This window comes from Podarcis muralis, chromosome 2, assembly GCF_964188315.1.
Source record: "Podarcis muralis chromosome 2, rPodMur119.hap1.1, whole genome shotgun sequence".
Taxonomy (NCBI): domain Eukaryota; kingdom Metazoa; phylum Chordata; class Lepidosauria; order Squamata; family Lacertidae; genus Podarcis; species Podarcis muralis.
In genome coordinates this window covers 114403983-114427194 of record NC_135656.1, presented here as the reverse complement: position 1 = coordinate 114427194, position 23212 = coordinate 114403983, and the positions used below count along the sequence as shown (strand labels likewise).

Here is a 23212-nt window from a genome sequence, read left to right as displayed (position 1 = left end):
TGGAATATGCTGAAATGGTGAAACTTACCCGAAGAATAAGAAATCAAGATAACAATCTTTTTACAAAAGAATGGAAATGGTTTATTGAATATTTACAGATAAAAACATTGGCAGGATTATTGTAATAACCTGCAGCTTCATAAGAGTATACATTTAAAGAAGATGAATAAGTGAACAAATTGAAGTTAATTTGGATATGCAGAAGATATTAAAAATATATTTAAGGAGCCACAGAAAGTGGGGGAAGGAAGTCAAGTTTTGAAATTTCAAAATGATTGTAAAATCAGTTAAATGTATATATCTGAAGTGTGTGTGTGTGTGTGTGTGTGTGTGTGTGTCTGAAAAGTAATAATAATAAATAATTATTATAATAATAATAAATAATTATAATAGAGCTGGAGCAGGGATGGGGGACTCTTTGCTGACCAAGGGCAGCATTCTGTTCTGGTCAGGGCCAGAGGAAAAAGTGGACAGAGCAACAGATGTGAATTTTACCTTTGTACAGCTGGGCAGTTGCTACACACATTCACAATCCCACAAAAGGCAGTGATGGCCACCAACCAGGATGGCTTTAACATTTAACGTCTCACATCAAATATAACTGATCTGTAGAAAGGACTTTATGATCTGAACGCAGAGAGCCAGTGTGGTGTAGTGGTTAAGAGTGGTAGTCTCGTAATCTGGGGAACCGAGTTCACGTCTCCGCTCCTCCACATGCAGCTGCTGGGTGACCTTGGGCCAGTCACACTTCTTTGAAGTCTCTCAGCCCCACTCACCTCACAGAGTGTTTGTTGTGGGGGAGGAAGGGAACAGGAGAATGTTAGCCGCTTTGAGACTCCTTCGGGTAGTGATAAAGCGGGATATCAAAGTAACCCAAAAATATTTAATAAAAACAATTTGTTTAAAGAAGAAGGTTAGGCAATTCCATTAGCGGCCTATTCATGGCTATTAGCAACAACTGAAGTATTTTGGAGGCAGTATGCTGCTGTATACGCAATTACTGGGAATCACAAGTGGGGAGACAGCACTCTTGCACCCGGGAGCTTGAGGGCTCCCAGCCCCCCACCGCCTAAAAGGAACGCTTTCCCTAAGTTTGGCCCCTGTGAGAACAGGGATGTCTTTGGCTCAATCTAGCAGGGTTTCCCCCCATCTCATTAAAGCACCCCCCCTTCCTGACCTGGGGAGTTGTAGTCCCAAAAAATATCCGTAGGGCAGCAGGTTTGGGGAGGTTGCTCTAAGGAGCTTAGGGCAGCACACAGTGTTCCACCACTGCCCATTTGAGCCTCACACCAACCCTACGAGGTAGGCCAGGCAGAGTGTCACCCCAGTCCCAGCCAGACACTCCAGTCATGGATGTCCAGTCAAATCCCCCATTATGAACATGACTATGACCTGGTGTGCATGAATATATTACGTTTTTTGAAGTCCAGCATTAGAAGGGAAGCCTTCCCCAAAGTCAGAGCACTCGAAGGACTTCTCCCGCACATGGGTCCCGTTGTGGGTGATGAGAGAGTCCTTCCGGCAGAAGCTTTTCCCGCAGACGGCGCATCTGTAGGGCTTCTCTCCCGAGTGGATCCTCTCATGCCTCACGAGCTGCTGCCTCCGGCTGAAGCTTTTCCCGCAGTCCCGGCACTCGTGGGGCTTCTCCCCCATGTGGATTCTCTTGTGTGTGGTAAGGTTTCCTTTCTGGGTGAAGCTTTTCCCGCACTCGGAGCATTTATGCGGCTTCTCGCCTGTGTGGATTCTCTCGTGAATCACCAAGTGAGCGCCGTTGTTGCAGATTTTGCCGCAGTAGGCGCATTCATACATCTTCTGGGCTTTCTTGGGAAGGTCCGCTCTCGGAGGGCAGCTTTTCTCGCTCCTGCTGCCTGTTTTCTCTCCCACAACTTTCAAAAGGCCCTTTTGGGAGGGACACCAATTGAAACCTTTGTTATACGGGAAAGCTCGGCCTTCTGTCTCCTCTGGCTGTTCTGAGGGGCACATCTGTCTCCCTGGTGCCTCTTCTAGCTCCTCCAGACCCCCTTGGGCTCCTGTCAATGGCATCCCATCAACTTTCTTGGGTCTTTTCAAGCCAAAGTCCATCCAAATGTGCCCATCAGCTTCTGGAACAGAGAATTAAGGACACGAGTCATATACCCTCTACAGTTCTATAATTCTAAATAATCAATGATGTGTTTTTGGCCATATGTATTATGTTTCCTTTGCACTGAAACGAACAGGGTGGAATAACATTAATGGCAACCTAATTTATGTAATATATGTAATTTCAGCACAAAGCGAAGTGAGACAAATAATGTAGTTTTTGGCAGGAGGCAAACTGTAGCAGAACAGAAAGGGCACCGCATACGAGAAATACAGCGGAAATAGAAAAAAAATGTTTTCCCATTCTTAATTGCTACCTAACTGCAGTCATTCCATTAGGAATCCTGAACTGTTTTTATCCAACCTGGTAGCTATAAGAAACATAGCTGTAAGAACAAAAACCTAGCCCTGTGCTTCTGCCCCTTTTCCCTTTCATCTCAAGTATTTTTGTTATGTTATATTGTTTTGACTGATTTATTATACTTTTACTGTATCTTACTTGTGTATTAATGTAACATTCACGACTCGGGAGTCTTTGGCCCCCAAATCAGTGTATGAATAATTGTCTGGTTTTATAATTTTATGATGCTTTAACATTTATATTACACGTCATCATAGTGGTAGTCATTTTTTTTTGGGGGGGGGGGGTTGGTGGTTTAGAAATATTCCTACAAATATATAAATAAAACATAGCATGTTTTTTAGACTATGAGTCTATGAGGGCAGTGACGATCTGTAAGCTGTTCTGGAAACCATTCCCAGTGCATCCCAAGGTACAAATGCTTAAAATAATTACATTGATAATTACCATATTGGCCTGAATATAAGCCTCACTTTTTTTCCAAATTCTGACCGTGAAAGCCGTGACCGGCTTAAATTCGCAACCTTACAAAAATGGGCTTGTACGATATTGCTGCTGAAACAGACATACTGTAAAACAGAATGGGTGTGAGTGCCTGCAGAATTTTAAGAGAGCGGCTTATATTCGGGTGTTGTCTTTTTTTCTCTCCCTCCCTTGAATTTTAAAGGTACAGCTTATATTCGGGTGCAGCTTATATTCAGGCCAATACGGTAATAAACCTTTACCCAGCAAGCTGGCCTCACCATCCTCCTCCGGCTTGACCTCCATAGGCAAAGGCAACTCCACGGCATTGGACTCCACAGCCGCCTCGTCCAAAGGCCCCTGTACCTGGAACGAGAAATGAATGGTTTTGCGATGCCACTACTTGGAAACCTGGGGAGCCATTTCCTTTGAGGGCAAGCTCCTCTCCCCCTTTTGCTTGCACTTTTTCTTAAGGGGAGAGACGACGGAGCTTGAATTGAAGGGAGAAAGGTGCGGCAGGGGCACCAGCTTCCCTGGCTACCAGCGAAGGCCAACAACCTGGGGACAGCTCCAGTCTGTCTCTCCTTTCTGGCGTTACCTCTCTAGAACAGTGTTTCCCAACCTTGTGCCTCCAGCTGTTTTTGAACTACAACTCCCATCATCCCTGACTAGCAAGACCAGTGGCAAGGGATGATGGGAATTGTAGTCCAAAAACAGCTGGAGGCACAAGGTTGGGAAACACTGCTCTAGAAGACCAAGATATAAAGGGGGCTATTGAGATGGAGGAACAGAACTCCTGGCAATTTAGCCACACTGAGTACCCTCACCTTTCGTCCCGGCACCTTGACCTCACGCAGCCTCAGCAAGAAATCCTCTGCCAGAGCCACCGCTTGGGCGCAGGTCTCAGGGCCCCGTTCTCTCACCCAGCTCTGCATTTCCGGAGGCAGGATGGCCAGGAACTGCTCCAAGATCACCAGATCCAGAATCTGCTCTTTGGTGTGTGCATCCGGTGCCAGCCACCGATGGCAAAGTTCACGGAGTTGGCTCAAGCCCTCTCGGGGGCCCCCAGCCTCCATGTAGCCAAACTGCCGGAAGCGCCGGCAACACAACTCCAAGCTGGTGGTGTTTTCCTCATCCGGAACCTCTTCCTTCACTTTCACAGAAGGATCCAGCCTTTGACCGGCCTCATTGGACTCCCTGAGTAGGCCTGGAAAGGGTTGGGCCATGCGTTCTCCTGCAGGCCACCAGATGGTATCCACAATGGCCTTGACAGAGGCCTGGAAGTCCTCAGCATCGTCCTTTGACCAGAGCTGAGGTAGACGTGGGCTTTGCCACCCCCATTCCGACTGAAGAGACTGCATCCTCCTCAGGAACTCCTGCCACTGGGTCTCCCAGTGCTGTTGAAGCGCTTCATCTGGTTCCTTTTTAATTTGTGGTGGGGCTGCCCTGGTCAGAAGCTCCTGGACGGTCCCAACCTGAACAACACAAAGATCTTGTCCTCCTGCCTCCAATTCCTCTTTGGCCTCAGGGCCCACTAGGCCCAGTTCTTCCATTTTGTTTGGTTCTGAAAATTTCTTCTCAAGTTCTGAAAGCAAGCAAACAAAAAAAAAGGGAGTGTGTGAAGTCGTCCTTGCTTCTGACCTGTCCTGAATCTACTGCCCATCACTTTCATTGAAAGAACCCAAATTATTATTGATTTATTTTATTTGAACTGATATCCCACCCTTCCTCTACAAGGAGCCAGGACAGCAAGCACATTCACAGGGATGCATTCTAAAAACAGTTACAGGTAAAAAACATCTCCAGTAACATTCATACCACAGCCCCTCCAAGTGTCAGCCTTTTCAGCTGCGTTAACTACAAACACCAAAATCTGGGATCCCCTCAAAACTGGTGTCAAAGTCATTTTGCAGTGAAAACCCCGCATGTTGCAGCTCCCCGCAAAGTAGCAGATACTTCAAAGCGGGGTTTGTACTTGAGGCTCCCAAATCCAACGTTGTCCGATTCACTTTTGGCAAACGTTTTGCAGCAACTCTCCCCCCCCCCCCCCGCATTTTGCAGGGCCCCACAAACGGAGCAATTGACGCTCAAACCTGGTGGTCACCAAAAACCCAACCTCGTCCAATTCACTCCAAACTGGCGCAAAACTTTGGCAAAAGTATTACAGCAAAACCCCCGCACAAAAACCCTGCAGGTGAGTTCCTTTCAGAGCTTTGCACTTTGCTACCTGCAAGACATTACTTGTAGACAGATGACTAGGTTCAGGATCACCAAATGTTATACTGTCATCTGGATATTGGTGAGAAAGAGCAGTTGCTGACATATTTTCATTTGCCTTTTTAAAAAAGCTCGCTCTCTCTTGCAACTCCAGATTCAGGTAGGTAGCTGTGTTGGTCTGACACAGTCGAAATATATATAAAAATAAAAAAATTGTTCAGTAGCACCTTAGAGACCAACTAAGTTTGTTCTGAGTATAAGTTTTCGTGTGCATGCACACTTCTTCAGATACCAAAAAAGTGTGCATGCACACAAAAGCTTATACCCAGAACAAACTTAGTTGGTCTCTAAGGTGCTACTGGACAATTTTTTTAATTTTTTTTTTTATATCTTGCAACTCAAGAGAGTTTTATTTTCAGGTTTGGTTGATGCTTATCACTGAAGCGCCCCTTGTAAGAACATTGCATTACTACTGGGCCTTCTGCTGGTGGCACTGCTTTAATGCATCCAATGAACTGTGACTTGCAAAATGAGCATTCTCCTGTCACTTTCAAATACAGTGGTACCTCGGGTCAAGTACCATATTTTTTGCTGTATAAGACTCACTTTTTCCCTCCTAAAAAGTAAGGGGAAATGTGTGTGCGTCTTATGGAGCGAATGCAGGCTGTGCAGCTATCCCAGAAGCCAGAACAGAAAGAGGGACTGCTGCTTTCACTACGCAGCGATCCCTCTTGCTGTTCTGGCTTCTGAGATTCAGAATATTTTTTTTCTTGTTTTCCTCCTCCAAAAATTAGGTGCGTCTTGTGGTCTGGTGCATCTTATAGAGCGAAAAATACGGTACTTAATTCGTTCCGGAGGTCCGTACTTAACCTGAAACTGTTCTTAACCTGAAGCACCACTTTAGCTAATGGGGCCTCCTGCTGCCGCCACGCCACCAGAGCACGATTTCTGTTCTCATCCTGAAGCAAAGTTCTTAACCCGAGGTACTATTTCTGGGTTGGCAGAGTCTGTAACCTGAAGCATATGTAACCCGAGGTACCACTGTATTTTTGTGCCAAGTCTGACACAGACACCTTACCTCTCCTATATCTTACCTTACACGGCAATTCCAAATGAGACCACACATGAATATTTAGCTTGGGAGTCCATACCTATATTGTAGGTTCGAATGGAGTTCTCTCTCCTGCTCCTGTATGTCAAATCTTCTGGTGAAATCTCAGCCCATTCCTCTGTAGAAAATGTGACTGTGAATTTCTTTCTGTCCAGAGTTTCATCAACAATTTTTTGATTGCTCAAAAGGTACTCCTCCTCCTCCTCGCTTTCCTCAGTGCTTCCATCCATATTGTGGTCTCTGGACTCATCAGAGGATAAAGTTGATGAATGCTCATGATTTCCCTGGTCAGAAGCAACAGGTTCTGTACAATTTCCCAAGGTCTGCTGGACCTCATAGCGACCCCCGAGAACAGCTAGGGAAAGATTGTATGCAGAAATGTTGATTTTCTTCTTTGCAAGTTTCTCACTAAGTCTTTTCCAAACCATGTGGTTTCTTCCAGAAATTTTTCCATTCTCCTGCACTATTGCTTCCCTTTCTTCAACAAGCAAAGGGGTCACCTCAGAAATAGGAAACGTTCGCGGTCTTAGCATTGTTTAATGTACTATGGGGAATATATGAGAAACACAATTTATTTCATAAAATTTATACACCACTTTATTCTTTTTTTAAAGAAAAAATACCCCTCAAAGCTAAAGTAAGCCTTTTCCCAATCTTTAACCTCCTGAGTATTTATTTTTTTTATTCTAACCATTTTTGGACTCCCTTTAAAGCCTCTTGACGACCACGGGAAACCTAAAGTAAACCCCGTAACACACAAGATTTTTTCTGTGTTTTGATGGTCTAAATTCTCTGCAATAAGAGTTAAATGCAACAACCACCCTTTTATGTAGAAGTGAACTGGTCAGTCTGGAGTTGCCCTTGATGACTGAACCTATAACCTTCTGAATGCCAAGCAGATGCCCTTTCCACCCAGCCACAGCCCTTCCCGAGGCTAGGCAGAGGGGCAGGCCTCGGGGGGGGGGGGCAGCTGGTCAGACAACCTTCGAGTTAGGGGCAGGCATGGAGGAAGCTGTGGATCTGATGTTGTGCTACAGCCCCCACCCTCCCTAGCTATGTTGCCTGTGCTGACTGGAGGCTGAAGGGAGCTGGGAGCCCAACATCTGAAGGGCCACAGATTTCACCCACCCAACCACCCCCTAACCCAGAGCGCGTGTTTGGGGACGTCTGCCTTCTGCCCTGCAAAGCACCAGATCTTTGCTCTCCCCTCTGATCTCTCCCCTTTCTTTCATCCCCTGCAACCACTCACCTCTTTCCAGCCTCTGTCTCTGCTGCAGCTTCTCCCTTGCAGGAGATCCCAGAGATGCACCCAAGTTTAGACCATGCAAAAGGCTGCTTCTCCTTTTTATTATTATTATTATTTATTATTATTATCCAGCCATAGAGAAGCAGCGGCAGGAAAAGGAAGAGAGCGCTGATAAATAAACCGGGGTCCCTCTAGGAATCTCAGCTCAGTCCATTTAACCGCTTTAACCCCACGCCTAACAAAGCGAGGAGCCACTAAGGGGCAAATGCCCTAATCCAAATGCTTTTCAACTTGTTTTATTATCCTTGGAAAGTTCTGATTTTTTAAAATTTGCATATTCTTGTTACTATTCTTGTTATTGTTAATATTATATAATATTATATTGTTGCAACCCTGGGGTTGTAGCCTCAGTGCCTGCTTTTGTGCAGGAAGGATATAGCTGCGTTGTGTTGTTTTGTTTTACTTGCCGCAAACCTAGAAAAAATGAAGTTGCCCTCCATGGTTTTTCTCCTCCTCCTCCGTTTCTCGTCTCTCGGGCGAGGCGCTCCAAGGGTTAAACCTAGAGACTCCCCCATTGCCTAGAGAGGCCCAGGACTCTTGGAGAGAGTTTTTTGGGGGGGATTTAAATACTGGACGCACCTTCCTGTTCTGTTCTAGCTACCCTGGGGAGAAAGAAAAAGAAAAAAAATTGGCTTTGGGATTTCCCAGGAGTAGTATTGTTGGGGGAGGTCGGTGCATTTGGAAGAAAGGTGAGTAAATAATTACAAAAGGGGGGGGGGATTTCTTGCTGCTTTTCAGAGAGCAGAAAAAACTGGACTTGGACGGAGGATGCAATCTGAAATCTTATTTCCTTGCAACCATCAAGTTCAGCCCGGGAGCAAGTGGTTTGCAAAAGGGCTGATTTCCAGAGAAGAAAGCGACCAGTGAGTCCAGAACTGTCAGATCTTCACATCGCCTTCCCTATAGGCGTTTGCCTTTAAATGGCGGCGCTGACCTGCAGGAATTAAGCCCGCAGGAGCTGCTGCTTAGCCGGCGTGGAGATCGGCGCGGATCACCTGCTGGTTTGCTGCGGATCGAAAGGGGTGCAGCAGGGCAAGGCCCGGCGCTGCTGAATAAACGGGCCCTTTCTCTCTGTGTGTATAGGTTGCTTGTTTGCTTTCCGCCTCCCTTTGTAGCCTGCAGATCAGACAAGTGGGTATGCACACAAGCCCAGGTCCAAGGCACTTACATATTAACCTGCAAAGCTCGGAGCAGCAGCGTGGGACCCAGATCGGACAGGGTGAGCCTTTTGTTGGACTCAGACGCCTGTCAGTATGGCCAGTGGCCAAGAATGATGGGATTTGTAGTCCACCGGCATCTGGGGTTGCCACAGGCCACCCATCCCCAAAAGTGCCTTCTCCCTGACTAACTTTTCCGCTTGCTAAGAAATGCTGGGGATGCCATCCCCAATGCTAAAACTAAATATGTGGTGACACGGGAAATGGCGTTCTCAATGCAGAGATTTGAGCAGCGCCAAATCTTTGTGGGTTTTTGGTGCCAGCTAAAAATGTCTATATTTACCCAGGCCATTTATTAACAGACCCTGTGTTTGCTGCTACATGGCAGCAATTCGTTGTTGCTTCCCCCCTAATAATAATAATAATAATAATTTATTTACACCCTGCCCATCTGGCTGGGTTTCCCACTCTGGGTGGCTTCCAACAAAATATTAAAAATACATTAAAACACCAGTCATTAAAACTTCCGTAAACAGGGCTGCCATCAGATGTCTTCTAAAAGTCAGAAAGTTGTTTATTTCCTTGACATCTGATGGGAGGGTATTCCACAGGGCAGGCGCCACTACTGAGAAGGCCCTCTGCCTGGTTCCCTGTAACTTCACTTCTGGCCGTGAGGGAACTGCCAGAAAGCCCTCAGAGCAGGACCTCAGTAACCAGGCTGAATGATGGGGGTGGAGACGCTCCTTCAACCCTGCATCCAAACTTTCATGACCCAAAAACGCTAACTTCATTTACAATTTATTTTTGTGATGTTAAGTTGTTGTTGTTTTAAAAACTGATATTGTGTTTTGATACCGTAACCTGCCACGAAACCTTAGGGTAAGGGGCAGGTAATAAATGAATGAATGAATAAATAAATAACATTAACAAAATACAGTTAAAACCAGAAGCAAAACAGTAACAGCCAGCATCAGTTTAGGTTCCAATCGTGCGCCTGCTTACAGGGAGTAAATCCCATTGAATTCAATTTGGCCATTAATAGGTAGTAAGTTATGTTTCTCACAGTCTGTGCTTGTCCCCCCCCCCCCCCCTCAGAGAGAAGCTTCGCTGCATAAGTATGTTGTGTGACGTACCGCTTGTTTAAAAACACAAAATCTATGGAAAACGACCTCTTCTTTTGACCAAATCGCAGAGCAGGGCTGTGAGAGCAGCAAAGAGGAATCCGGAAGATTCCAACAAGTTCTCAGGGAGAACTACAAGTCCAGAGCTCCACTCTTTTCTCTGAGAGGAAATGGCAACCAAGAAAGGGTCTGCGCCGGCTGGCAGATGCCAGGCCACACCAGCGCCTTCCAGTGTCAAAATGGAGGAACGTGACCCAGCAGGCCCCAAACCGGCTGAGGGAGCAGAAAAAGCGGGGAAATCTCCTCGTGTCCTTCAGGTTGGGACCATCAGAGAGTTCCTTGACTGGGCTGCCCCGCTGCAAGTGAAACAGGAGCCCGATGAGGGTTTGCCCGAGTGCTGGGAAGCCCAGTGGCAAGAGTTCCTCCGAGCCATGCAGTCCTCTCCCTTGGGATGGGGCAACCCGCCAGTGACAGAGGAAGCTGCGCCATGGGGGGACAACAAGGCCTTCTTCGCCTCCTTTGAGCGGCTAGCTGGGACCTGCCACTTGCCACGACGGGAGTGGCTGGCCCGCTTGCTACCTGTCCTGAGCCGGGAGGCCAAAGAGGCCTACAGCAACCTCAGCCTGCAGGACCGAGGGGAGTACGGCAAAGTCAAGGCGGCCATTTTGAAGGTGGACGCCATCCGCATGGAGACGCAGCGCCAGCGCTTCCGGCAGTTCCGCTACCACGAGGCCAAGGGTCCCCGGGAGGTGTGCGGCCAGCTCCGGGAGCTGTGCCGCAGTTGGCTGAAGCCGGAGAAGCACACCAAGGAGCAGATCCTGGACCTCCTGGTTCTCGAGCAATTCCTCACCCTCCTGCCCCAGGAAATCCAGAGCTGGGTGAGGGAGCACGACCCGGAGACCTGCGCCCAAGCAGTGCCGCTGGCCGAGGCATTCCTGCTGAGGCGGCGAGAGGCCGAGAGGAAGGAAAAACAGGTAACTTCTCTTAATCTTGTTCCAGGTAGCTTGCGGCAGGAGCGTCCGTGGTCCCCTCAGAGCTCAACATTTTACAAAAGTACTGCACAGAGATGGCTCTCACAAACCAAATTCCTTGAGCTTTGCGTAATATGTGTGTGGTTTCCTACCTGCACCACTTATTTGCATGTGGACAAATGTAATTTAAAACCACATATCTGCAAATATCAGGGATTTCATGTTTCTTGAATTGATTTTAGAATGAATTGATTTTAGAATGCATTTCAATTAACTGGTTGTGATTTTATGTAAACTGTGTTACTTTTATTGTTGCTAGCCACTCTGAGCCCGGCTTCGGCTGGGGAGGGCAGGATATTAATAAAATTATTATTATTATTATTATTATTATTATTATTATTATTATTATTATTATCACATGGGCACCTGCGGGAACAGGATGCTGGACTAAATGGGCCATTGGCTTGAATCACCATGTTCTTACGATATCTGTGTTCTGGTTTGTGTATTAAGTTGGGAAGTGCAAATGATATAGGTTTGCATTGAGAAGCAAGCCAAACTAATTTCTTCCCCCTGTTCGTACGTTTAAATTAACTACTGTTGCAGGCACTGGAAGCCCCAGCTGTGAATCGTCCCGAGGCAAAGCCATCTCCCATGGGTCCCGGACTGAAGCGGCTGTGCAGAGAAGTGAAGCAAGAGGAAGCCAGAGCACTGGGTAAGGATTTGCTGTCTTCTAGGCGCCAGAGTTTATTACGTGTTTCTTAGGGCCTTGGCCTGGCTACTTCTGTCTTGGGAGCGTGAGCGGTTCGCAGTAGCTCTGAGAGTGGTGATGCCATCTGGATGCTTGTGCACCCAGGCCCTTTCTTTCCATGAAAGGACTGACAAGAAACAGCCGCGGATTTGGGCTGGGCCCAGGAAGGCCAAGGCTCCACCCCATTGCTGAACTACAACTCCCATCAGCCCTAGCAAGCATGGTCAACAGTCAGGATTATGGGAGCAATAGAACAACTGGAAGGCTATAGGTTCCTCATCTCTGGTATATGAGACGAGCCTTCCTTTGCAGTCCAAATGATACAGCTCAGGCAGAGGTCTACTTCTTTGAAAACTAGACTATAATAAAGCAGTCTAGTGGGGATTTGGGGTTGGAACATGATTGCTGGGCCTATTCATTCTGCCCTCTGAAAAACTATCGGCTCATGTGAAAAGGGTTTCTTTCTCTTCAGCATTTTGGGAGACACAAATATATTTCATTTTTATTAAGTCTCCAACAATATTTCAAAGCATTTATCATCATATACATTTTTTAAAAAACATACAAAGTTTCTTCTTTACTTTCCTGGTGTTTGTTGTTTATTCCTTTTTATTAGCTGTTTTATAACACAGATATTTTAATTATCTAAACCCTGCTATCGTTGAAGCTTTTATATTTCAAACCCTGACCACGACTTCATATATTGGTGATATTTTGATAGGAGATCTATCAGTGGTCTCCAATCCTCCTTAAACACTTCGTCATTATGCCCTCTTCGTTTGGCAGTTAATTTCACCATTTCAGCATAGCCCATCAGTTTCATAAGCCTTTCCTCCTTAGCTGGTAATCCTTGCTCTTTCCACCTCTGTGCATATGAAGTTCTAGCTGATGTTGTCGCATACATAAACAAACTATCCAGTTTTCTCGGGATCTCTGCCCCCGTATTGGGAGACACAAGTCCATTAGGAAACGTGAGGTCTCTTCTTACCCCCCTTTTCTTTTAGACAAAGGTAGCTCCAGCAGTGACTACGTGGAGAGGAGAGGAAACCGGAGCACAGAAAACGGCCTGAAGACTCCTAGCAGAGCCCGGCCGGGAGAAAGGCACTTCCAGAGTCCTGAGGGCAGGAAAGGTTTCCACCAAAACCCGGCCCTCATTAAACACCAGCGAGTCCACGCGGCAGAGAGTCCCCACCAGTGCCCGGATTGCGGGAAGCACTTCACTCAGCGCTCCAGCCTCACCATCCACCGGAGAATCCACACGGGCGAGAAGCCATACCCTTGCCCCCAGTGCGGGAAGTGCTTCCGCCAGAGCTCGAACCTCCTCAAACATCAGAGAATCCACTCGGGCGAGAAGCCGCACCAGTGCCCCGAGTGCGGGAAGTGCTTTGCTCAGCGCTCAAACCTTCTCATCCACCAGAGAACCCACACCGGTGAGATGCCCTACGTGTGCTCCGAGTGCGGGGCCTGCTTCAGCCAGCACCGAGGCCTGGTCACCCACCAGAGGATCCACATGGAAGAGATGCCGTATGGCTACGGCTGCCCAGACTGCGGAAAGTGCTTCCAGCAGAACTCGGACCTCACCAAACACCTGAGGGTCCACACAGGCGAGAAGCCCTACAGCTGCCCCGAGTGCGGGAAGAGCTTCAGCTACAGCTCGAACCTCAGCAAACACCAGAGGATCCACACGGGTGAGAAGCCCTACCTGTGCAACGTCTGTGGGAAAAGCTTCAGCCACTTGTCAACCCGGAACACGCACCAGAGAGTCCACACGGGGGAGAGGCCGTACGGATGCACCGAGTGCGGGAAAAGGTTCATTTCCAGCTCAAAGCTCACGAGACACATGAGAACGCACTCGATATACACCCCTTACATCTGCAACGAGTGTGGGAGGAGCTTCAGCACTCATTCCTCCCTCACCACACATCAGAGAATCCACTCTGCTGAGAGCTACAGCATGGGGAATTCTTGGGAGGCTGCTGAGCAGGGGCCCAGCAACCTCTCTGGCCGGGTATCACTTCTGTGACTGGTGCCTCTTGCCCTGTCCCTTTATGATTTAGCCTTTCCTGGTCACACAGGTCCATCTCAGCACTCGTAGAAAGGGTGCTAGTCCCTAAGGTGTTTGGAATCGGGAGGGCCTGCGCAATGCAGGCAGGAAGCGTGGATAGAGGAGGGTCTAGGATTAGTCTGGTGGTTTTTTGGAAAATAGAAGTAGGCTGAGAATAGGATAGTAAGGGGGAACGGAAGCGAGATTTCAGGCTTATATCGGCAGTTAGTTTTAGAAGCGGTGTGATGGCTAGTGCAGAACAGAGGAGCAAAGAAGCTTGTCATAGGCTGCTTCCCCATGAAGACAAATGGGCCTCCTTTTAGCGAAACGTGCCCCTATCTGCGGTTTAGCAATGCAATAGCTAGATAGAAACTCCAGCTGCAGGGGCAGTATACCTTCAAACCATCTGCCTGGCACAAGGCAACAGGATAAAGTTGTTTGATTCCTACCATGTTTGTTAGCTTAATGGTAAGTAGCTAGATCAGTCCACGTCCCCCAAAGTTTGATGCTCTCCAGCTGCTTTGACAACTCCCATCCTCCCAACGCTGGCAGGGGCTGATGGGAGTTGTAGTCCAAAACAGCCGGAGAGCCCTAAATTGGGAAAGGCTGATCTAGGTGGTCTTATTTGGGGAGTGGAATCCTGGATTAAGATGGGCACCAAAGTGGTTCGGATCTTTTGAGAGGAGAGTGTTGCTTAACCCACAAATCGTCTTTAAAATAAAAATAAAATCGCAGCTACTCAACAACGAATTCTCTGGGTGGCTTACAAAACAAGACAGCAAGTTAAAAAGTTAAAACAATAAGCAATAAAAGATGGGAGAAGGGGGGGAATACCTCTTTCCTGGCAGGAAAAGAAGCATAAACAATCCACAGCCCGGATTAAGCTACCCTAAGCTACAGCGGCCCACCTTAGAGAGTTGTTTGTAAGGATTCTCGGAATGCAGGTCACTTTGAACATTCTAAAGTGCTCCATCCTTCTGTGTCCTCCATCGAGGAAACGGGCATTATAGCGGAGGTTGAGGACCATGAAAACACTCTAGGCAGGGGAGAGAGGCAGGTCCAGGAGGGTTGTGGCCTGGGAAGACTGGGTGCAATTTATTGAGAGTCCGAGGGTTCCCCGTGGTTCCCCCTGCCTGACCAAGAAACAAAAAGCACTCATTTTTGTTATTAAGCGGTGGCCAGACGAGTTCACAAAGGGTAGGTCCATTAGTGGCTATTAGTCTTCATAGCTTTATGAAGCTTCTGGGTTCAGGCGTAGTGTAGGACCGGTTTCCTGGTGGGTGGGAGGAGCCATCGGGGGGAGGGGTGGCCTTTGCTTCACATCCCACCCGTGGGGGCCACCCAGAGGCAACTGGTTGGCTTCAGTGCAGAGAAAATTTCCGGACTTGATGGGCTTTTGTTCTGACCCAGCAGGGCTTCCTTAGGATGGGATTGAGAAAGTTAAGGTTGATTCTCAGTGGCTGTGGGCGCAGGGGGGATTGGGCAGGTTCAGGCCACACCGTAGAACTGACCCCACCTTCCTCCTTTGTAAGTATTTCACTGCCATCTGTCCCTTTGGGACAAAATCCATCACTTGAGAACATTGCCGTGCTTAGAGCTAAATTTGCCCTCCCTTCCACTGGCAGCAGGGAGCGGCCTGCAGGGGGCGCTGTGGTGTGTCCCTTGACCCATTGCCTGTAGCCTATTGTATGAATCAGAGCAGTTGCTCTGCTCACTTTCACCTCTTGCCTCACCCGCCCCTGGCCCCTGGCAGGTGCCTCACAAGGCAATGTGGCCCTTGAGCTAAAAGAAGCTCCCTGCCCCTGCTCTATATTGATGCCACCCACAACATTCCAGAAATTGCCCTCGTAAATAGCCAACCATGGAGGTGTCTCTGTGTGCGTACCTCAAACCTGAGAAGGAGGGGAGGCGAAATGGTTAGAGGTTCTTGGGAACCTCCTACGTGGCATTGCGGAGGCCCACTCAACTTTCCACATGCTGCCGCTGTAACGTTACTGCTGTTACGAGGGATATATGGCCTAAGCATTGCTACACATGTGGAAAGCGAGTGGAAATCCTGGTTTGAAGAGCAGGTCTGCTCTGCACATTTGAGGCACATTCAGTGCACGTTTAAAGCATGTGACTTCCCCCCAAAGCATCCTGGGAGGTTTAGTTGCCCATTCACGGCCGCCACACTCAGTCGAGGTGGCAGAGAGAGCCCTCTTGGCTTTTCAGAACCTTCATTCGCCTGCGTCTTCCCAAGCTGGCAAGATCACTCCAGCTGTGAGCTGGTTTTGCTTCCAAAGATTGATCCGAGATGAGGCACCGGGTGTCACAGAATTATGGAGTTGGAAGGGACCACTAGGATCATCTAGTCCAACCCCCAGCAATGCTGGAATCTTTTGCCCAATGTGGGGCTCGAACCCTTGACCCCGAAATTAAGAGTCTCTGGCTCTAACGACTGAGCTATCCCTGACCCTACTGCACAGACCTTTGTGACAGAGGACTTTGCAGGCAGCACCTGAGTCCACTTTCCTGCTTGGCATCCCGATGGATTGTTGGAGAGGTGCAATATCCTAGCTTGGGAAACCAGCAGACCAGCTCATACTCGGGACCATGGACTCTGTGAGACACCATCAGAGGTGAAAATGCCACATGGTCACAGGGTTCTTGTGGTGGGTTTCATTTCTCACAAGCTGGCAGAGGGTGGCCACAGCTGGAATGAGCTTGAAGAAGGCAGGAGGGACTGAGTTGGCTGTTTGTCCTTCACAGAGCTGCAATTGCCAGGACCCCTAACAAACTACAGATCCTGAGATTCTTTGGCAGGGGGACATCATGTGCTTTAAATTTGCGTTGGGTGTGCTTTAAGCTCGTGGTGCGGATTTGCTCCAAGACAGGGGTCAGCAAACCTTTTCAGCAGGGGGCCAGTTCACTGTCCCTCAGACCTTGTGGGGGGCCGGACTATATTCTGAAGGGCGGAAAATGAACGAATTCCTATGCCCCACAAATAACCCAGAGATGCATTTTAAATAAAAGGACACATTCTACTCATGTAAAAACAAACTCCGGATTTAGAAGGCGATTGGGCCAGATCTGGCCCCTGGGCCTTAGTTTGCCTACCCATGCTCTAAGAAGTTGACCTTGAAAGATTGTTTCCCCCAGGGTGAGATGGGAGATTTGTATTCTCCCGCAGCGCTGGACTCTGTAGAGAGCACCCCTGGCTGAAGGCTGGGATTGTGTATACTTTTTGTGTGTGTTTTGAAAATAAAATAAAAATTGAGGCATCATGTACTTGAGCTGTTGTCATATCAACCTTTTATTTTTTTCCAAATTCTGCAGGCCTGCGCACATTTGCTTGTTTTTTAAAGCACGGTTTCTGCCAAGTATTTGATATCTTTCTCAGTCCTCCTCCCACAACTATCCGCCCCCCCCCCCCAGCTCTGACTTACACAACCTTGGCTAGTGTAGCTGATGTGCTTTGAGTACATGAAGGTTAGAAACGAGCTTAAAAAATCAAAAGTCACGATTCCTATTTAAGTGAATTTCACACTTAACTGCACACTTTGGCAGTCGCAAAACATGTGCAGAACACAGATTGAGAGTCTCCCTGAGATTGGCTCCTCCTCTGGAGGGTTTCCCTTAAGCCATCAATGGCTACTAGCTTCATCATATCCATCATTTTGATTGCCCAAAGACTAGAATCAGTGTTACTATATATACATATAAATTATGCCAGTTGTTGGATTTCCTATGTTCACCTGGTTCGTCACTGTGAGAACAGGATACTCTTTTAGACAATTCCTTGCCTGATCCAGCAGTGATCCAGCCGCCCTGAGCCCGGTTTCCTGAACCAGGAAGGGCGGGGTATAAATAAAAAGTTATTATTATTATTTGATTATTATGATCTTATGTTCAGTGAGGAGTCCTTACTGGGTGCAATACTGAGTTTGATCAGAAGATGGCAGCAGGAAGCTGCTTCCTTAGCCTGATTTACTGACAGTGAGTGACAGACTTGAATGAGTAGCGATCTTGAATGAAACCCACTCAAAGGATATGATTCTGCTCTGATTCATATGAAATCGTAACTGTGGTGGAAATTCTTAGCCAGTTCCTGACCAGAGTTGAAGACTAAATCCCAGGCGTGTTGAAGCTGTGACTGGCCTGGCACAGCCTAGCAGGCTAAAGAAAATGGGGGGGAAATGTCCCTCTTGATGGCTATATGTAGGGATGAGGGAGAAATTTGTTTCATATCTTCCTATATGCATACAAAAGTAAGGCTGTTGTCATGCTGCAGTTTGCATGGCCACCAATAGGTGAACCTTGCTCTGAAGCTCCATCCTCTGCTAAATGCAACTGCAGTGAGGTTTAGTGGAGGTGGGGGGGAAGGCACTTCAGGGAATGATTTGCCTCCCCCTTCAAAAGGGGGATGAGGCTTGAAGCGAGCTGCGATGGGGGGCTGTAGGACAAACACTGAAGGGAGAGGGTGGGGAGGTTTGGGTGAGCTGTGAGGGTGTGTGTGTGTGTCAGGAGCTCGCCCTACACTCGGGAAGGACCCTGGTAGAGACACATGCCCAACTGGCATGTTCTCTCCCTCCTGGTCGATCGTTCGGGAGCTTCAAAAGCTTTCAAAAGCCAGTGTGGTGTAGTGGTTAAGAGCGGTGGACTTGTAATCTAGTGAACCGGGTTTGTGTCCCCGCTCCTCCACATGCAGCTGCTGGGTGACCTTGGGCCAGTCACACTTCTCTGAAGTCTCTCAGCCCCACTCACCTCACAGAGTGTTTGTTGCAGGGGAGGAAGGGAAAGGAGAATGTTAGCCGCTTTGAGACTCCTTCGAGTAGTGATAAACCGAGATATCAAATCCAAACTCCTCTTCTTCTCTTCTTTCTTCTGCCCGAACATCACAGCGACCGATGCCAACAGACACCGGCACACTTGGGGATCCGCAGTTTTCGCAGTTTGCGTAACAGAACTCAGCATTTTGGCTAATCTACTTTATTTACATATAAACACACACATATAAACATGGCTCCCTCTCTCTCTAGCATCACACAGCAAAAAGAAAAAGGACAAAGGACAATAGTCCTACTTTCCGGAACACAGTAACACAAACATCCCGTCTCTGTCACTTCCCACTCTGTGGAGTCAAAACATACACCGTCATGTGAAAGACAACAATCCTATGACTGCAATCATTGAGCAGGAATTCTAACAGGGTGAGGTGTAAAAGGATTGGGGGCCAGTCAGAGGATAAGAGGAGCAGGACTTGGCCAAGTGTGGGGAAAGCAGGGTTGGCAATGGTGTTGGCAAGTAGGCGTGGTTAGCAAGCATGGCCCCCTAGTTTTATTTTATTCATTTATATATCACTCAACTACAGTCATCACCATAAAAGACATAAGAACAGCCTTGCTGGGTCAGACCAAAGGCCTATCTAGTCCCAGCATCCTCTTCTCACTGTGGCCAACCAGAGGCCTATGGGAAGATTGCAAACCGGACCTGAGTACAATATCACTCCCCCTTCTGGCAGCTTCCAGCAACTGCTCTTCCGAAACATTGCTGTGGAGGCTGAGCCATCACGGTTGGTAGCCATCGATAGCCCCCTCCTCCACAAATCTGTCTAATCTTTTTAAAAAGCAGTCTAGTCTGGTGACCATCACTCCCTCTCATGAGAACAAGTTTAGTCGGGCACTGCGTGAAGAAGCACTTCCTTTGATCTGTCCTAAATCTCCCAGCATGCAGCTTCTCCGGACGTCCACAACTTCTGGCGTTATGTGAGAAGGAGAAAAAAATCTTTCTCTATCCACTTTCTTCATGCCGTGCAGAATGCTGTATTGTTTTTAACACTCGATTGGGAGCCGCCAAGAGTGGCTGGGGAAACTCAGCCAGATGGGCGGGGTATAAATAATAAATTATTATTATACAGTCATACCTCGGGTTAAATATGCTTCCGGTTGAGCATTTTCGGGTTGCACTCCGTGGCGTTACTTCCGGGTTTCGCCGCTTGCGCATGTGCAGACATTCAAAATGACGTCACGCGCATGTGCGGAAGTGATGAATTGCGACCTGCACACACGCAGACGCGGGTTGGGTTTGCTTCAGGATGCGAACGGGACTCCGGAACAGATCCCGTTGGCATCCAGAGATACCACTGTATTATTATTATTTATAAACTTCTACCTTTTTGCTTCCTGAGAAGAGAAGACTCCCTGGAAAAGACCCTGATGTTGGGAAAGATGGAGGGCACAAGGAGAAGGGGACAACAGAGGACGAGATGGTTGGATGGTGTTCTCGAAGCTACCAGCATGAGTTTGACCAAACTGCGGGAGGCAGTGGAAGACAGAAGTGCCTGGCGTGCTCTGGTCCATGGGGTCACGAAGAGTCGGACACGACTAAACGACTAAACAACACCTTTTTGCTTCTTACTTGCTTTTCCCCTCTAAGCCCCAAAGTCCCAAATGCTGCAAATTTTCCTCATAGGAGAGTCTTCTGTTCTTATCTGGTTTGGATATCTAATTTCCACAGCGGCTAGACAGATTTCTCTTGGAAGCCATCAAGAAGGACTTTAGTGCAACAGCATGCTCCCAGGGGGTGGGGGCTGGGAAACTCCATTATCAGAGCTGTGAAATACCTTTCGGCCAGGGATCCTGGAAAACTTGCCAGTTTGTGTAGACAGAAATCCTGCACTTGAAGCATTTCCCCTCAGCACAGAACTGTAGTCATAAGGCAAAACTGACCTCCACTCTGAATGGAGATATTTCACGTGTCTACTCATATGGACTAGAAACCCACTTTTAACATTATTATTATTATTATTATTATTAAGCACCACTATTTTTTCCAGCCCCAAACTCTCAGAGCTATAAAACTACACTGGCGCAGCCCATGCAAGAGTCTCGCTGCCCTTGAGGTCCTTGAAGAGGTAAAGCACCGATTCGTTCCAGCTTCGTTTGCGTGCCTTCTTGGTTCCAGAATTCAATACGCCTCCCAAAAACAGTCAGGTCAGTTTGTATTCATTAGTGTCAGATTTTAGCTTGCGCAGCCCACATCAATTATGTGGAAAGGGAGATAACAAGCTTGTTTACGGAAAAGAGAGAGCTGTTCTGGATTCGTCTGCTAAGGGGATCTCGTCTCCGCCCTTTGAGATTTTGGCTGTGAGACGTTTTGCCCAAATGACACCCGCAGACACAAAGACAGAAACACAAGGGATATTACATATAGGGCTTGTTAAGCCCATCAGGTGCTACTTGTCTTGCTGGCTATGTTCTCCCTCACTCTGAATACCAGAAGATGGGAATTGCAGGTGGGGTACCTGCTTGTGGACCCTGAAGAAGAGGCAACTGGTTGGCCAATGTGAGAACAGGATGTGAGAACTACAATGAGGATTTTTTTATGTTCTTAACTACTCTCACCAACTCTCCAGCCTTCCTGACATGGGAAAACAGCCAAGGAAACTGTAGTTCAAAGCATCTAGAGGACATCATGTTGGCAATGTCTGTTCTAAAGTGTGATTGAAATATACTCGGAGTTGAGTGTGGATTTCATGCTCTTTATTCAGCTCATAGTAGTGAGGAATGAAAATTTCCCCAAAATATCTGCTTTATATACATTATTTACACATTGGGCCGCACGTGATTGGCTAATTCCGGGATTCTCCTGTAGGCCAATCAGGTTGCGGATTCACTTCCACCTGGAACTGGATTGGGTGGCTCCTGCGGACCAATCATACTGCTGCATTGTTCTAGGACCAGTCAAACTGCTGCATTTTGGATCCTATTGTTCTAGGACCAATCAGACTGCTGCATTTTGGGTCCTATTCAACTCAGTACATAACACCAATGCAGCAGCAAAGAAAGCTAATACGATTCTAGATTGCATCAACAGAAGTCTAGTGTCCAGATAAAAGGAAGTCATAGTCCCAATCTGTTCTGCCTTGGTCAGACCACACCTACAATACTGTGTCCAGTTCTGGGCGCCACAATTTAAGAAGGATATTGACAGTGCTTTTCTCTCTATAGAAAAATAGAAGAAGAAGAGTTTGGATTTGATATCCCGCTTTGTCACTACCCCAAGGAGTCTCAAAGTGGCTAACAATCTCCTTTCCCTTCCTCCCCCACAACAAACACTCTGTGAGGTGAGTGAGGCTGAGAAACTTCAGAGAAGTGTGACTAGCCCAAGGTCACCCAGCAGCTGCATGTGGAGGAGCAGGGAAGCGAACCCGGTTCACCAGATTACGAGTCCACTGCTCTTAACTCACCATGAATTGCCGAACAACTCCAGGCACGCCTGGAAGAAGCGGACCATTTGGATCCCTTCCAGTTGGGATTCAGGCCTCATCATGGGACTGAAACTGCCTTGGTCGCACTGGTTGATGATCTCCGGCGGGCTAGGGACAAAGGTGAGAGCTGTTTCCTAGTTCTACTGGATCTCTCAGCGGCGTTTGATACCATCGACCATAACATCCTTCTGGACCGTCTTCAGGGGCTGGGAGCTGGAGGCACTGTTATACAGTGGTTCCGCTCCTTCCTCCTGGGCCGGGTTCAGAAAGTGGGGGTGGGGGATGAGTGTTCAGACCCCTGGGCCCTCACTTCTGGGGTGCCTCAGGGTTCGGTCCTCTCCCCCATGCTTTTCAACATCTACATGAAGCCGCTGGGAGAGATCATCAGGGGATTTGGGCTGGGTGTTCATCAGTACGCAGATGATACCCAGCTCTACCTCTCTTTTAAATCAGAACCAGTGAAGGCAGTGAAGGTCCTGTGTGAGTGCCTGGAGGCGGTTGGAGGTTGGATGGCGGCTAACAGTCCCGCCCTGTGGAACGCCCTTCCAGCAGATGTCAAAGCGATAAACAACTACCTGACATTCAGAAGACATCTTAAGGCAGCCCTGTTCAGGGAAGTTTTTAACGTGTGATATTTTACTGTATTTGTGGTTTTTATGGAAGCTGCCCAGAGTGGCTGGGGAGGCCCAGCCAGATGGGTGGGGTATAAATAAATTATTATTATTATTATTATTATTATTATTATTATTATTATTATTATGTTGTTGTTGTTGTTGTTGTTGTTGTTGTTACAGTAAATGTTACACTTTTTAACAAAACCAAAACAAAACAAGGTACTGGTACTGCGTACCCTTGACTACCCCCATTTTTATAAAAAAAAACAAAACACACCAAGCTGGAACATGTGCAGAGAAGGGGGGACCTTACATGGAATGGTTGAGGGAGCTGGATACGTTAGCTGGAAAAGAGGAGACTGACAGGAAATATGATCCGTAGCATGAAGGCTGGCAACATCAACCCTCCTGTGTAGGAATCCCTTGCAGACAATCGCAGTGCCAGGAGACAGGCAGTCAGGTTGTGCATCCATAGCAGTGACTGGAGGAGGAACGACTGTTGGGAGGAGCGCAGAGAGAAGAAACACCCTGGTGCATCTGCAGCAGCACAACTGGATGCCTTCACTTGCCCCAGCTGCAACAAAACATGTCTCTCCTGCATCGGTCTCTACGGCCACAGCAGGTGCTGCAACCTTCCAACAGCTTGACCTCACTCCCAAAGGCGCACTCCTCCATTGTCTCCCAAGCGTTACATGGAAGTTGGAGCAAGCTTACTTTCTTCTGCTCTAGAGGGTAGGACTCAAACCAATGGCTTCAAGTTACAA

General features: G+C 47.8%; 2 protein-coding genes across 3 annotated transcripts; one reads left to right on the top strand and one right to left on the bottom strand.

The window, feature by feature from the left end:
- Nucleotides 1-57: 57 nt before the first annotated feature.
- On the bottom strand, nucleotides 58-7967 carry LOC114592262 (zinc finger protein 396-like). Of its 2 annotated transcripts, XM_077921682.1 has the most exons (5): nucleotides 7483-7967; nucleotides 6274-6777; nucleotides 3733-4490; nucleotides 3187-3271; nucleotides 58-2102 (listed from the first exon to the last, which is right to left on the bottom strand). In XM_077921682.1, exons 2-5 carry the CDS (start codon nucleotides 6764-6766, stop codon nucleotides 1411-1413), a joined length of 2028 nt encoding a protein of 675 aa, XP_077777808.1. In that variant the 5' UTR covers nucleotides 6767-6777; nucleotides 7483-7967; the 3' UTR covers nucleotides 58-1410. The 2 variants fall into 2 exon arrangements, with proteins under 2 accessions (XP_077777808.1, XP_028576145.2); XM_028720312.2 differs by lacking the exon at nucleotides 7483-7967 and having other exon boundaries at nucleotides 6217-6313.
- A 37-nt stretch (nucleotides 7968-8004) lies between these two features.
- On the top strand, nucleotides 8005-16858 carry LOC114591005 (uncharacterized). The gene is made up of 4 exons (XM_077921737.1): nucleotides 8005-8228; nucleotides 9792-10791; nucleotides 11395-11503; nucleotides 12544-16858. The coding sequence occupies exons 2-4, from the start codon at nucleotides 9988-9990 to the stop codon at nucleotides 13560-13562; spliced, it is 1932 nt and encodes a 643-aa protein (XP_077777863.1). The 5' UTR covers nucleotides 8005-8228; nucleotides 9792-9987; the 3' UTR covers nucleotides 13563-16858.
- Nucleotides 16859-23212: the final 6354 nt, after the last annotated feature.

What these genes read in the sequence shown, in the direction of transcription:
- LOC114592262 (XM_077921682.1), bottom strand. Translation starts at nt 6,766, where the DNA reads ATGCTAAGACCGCGAACGTTTCCTATTTCTGAGGTGACCCCTTTGCTT. An exon ending in CATTCGAACCTACAATATAG is followed by an intron (nt 4,491 to 6,273) that starts GTATGGACTCCC and finishes GCTTGCTTTCAG; the next exon opens with AACTTGAGAAGAAATTTTCA. An exon ending in TCAAGGTGCCGGGACGAAAG is followed by an intron (nt 3,272 to 3,732) that starts GTGAGGGTACTC and finishes TTCTCGTTCCAG; the next exon opens with GTACAGGGGCCTTTGGACGA.
- LOC114591005 (XM_077921737.1), top strand. Translation starts at nt 9,988, where the DNA reads ATGGCAACCAAGAAAGGGTCTGCGCCGGCTGGCAGATGCCAGGCCACA. An exon ending in CCGAGAGGAAGGAAAAACAG is followed by an intron (nt 10,792 to 11,394) that starts GTAACTTCTCTT and finishes CTACTGTTGCAG; the next exon opens with GCACTGGAAGCCCCAGCTGT. An exon ending in AGAGGAAGCCAGAGCACTGG is followed by an intron (nt 11,504 to 12,543) that starts GTAAGGATTTGC and finishes CTTTTCTTTTAG; the next exon opens with ACAAAGGTAGCTCCAGCAGT.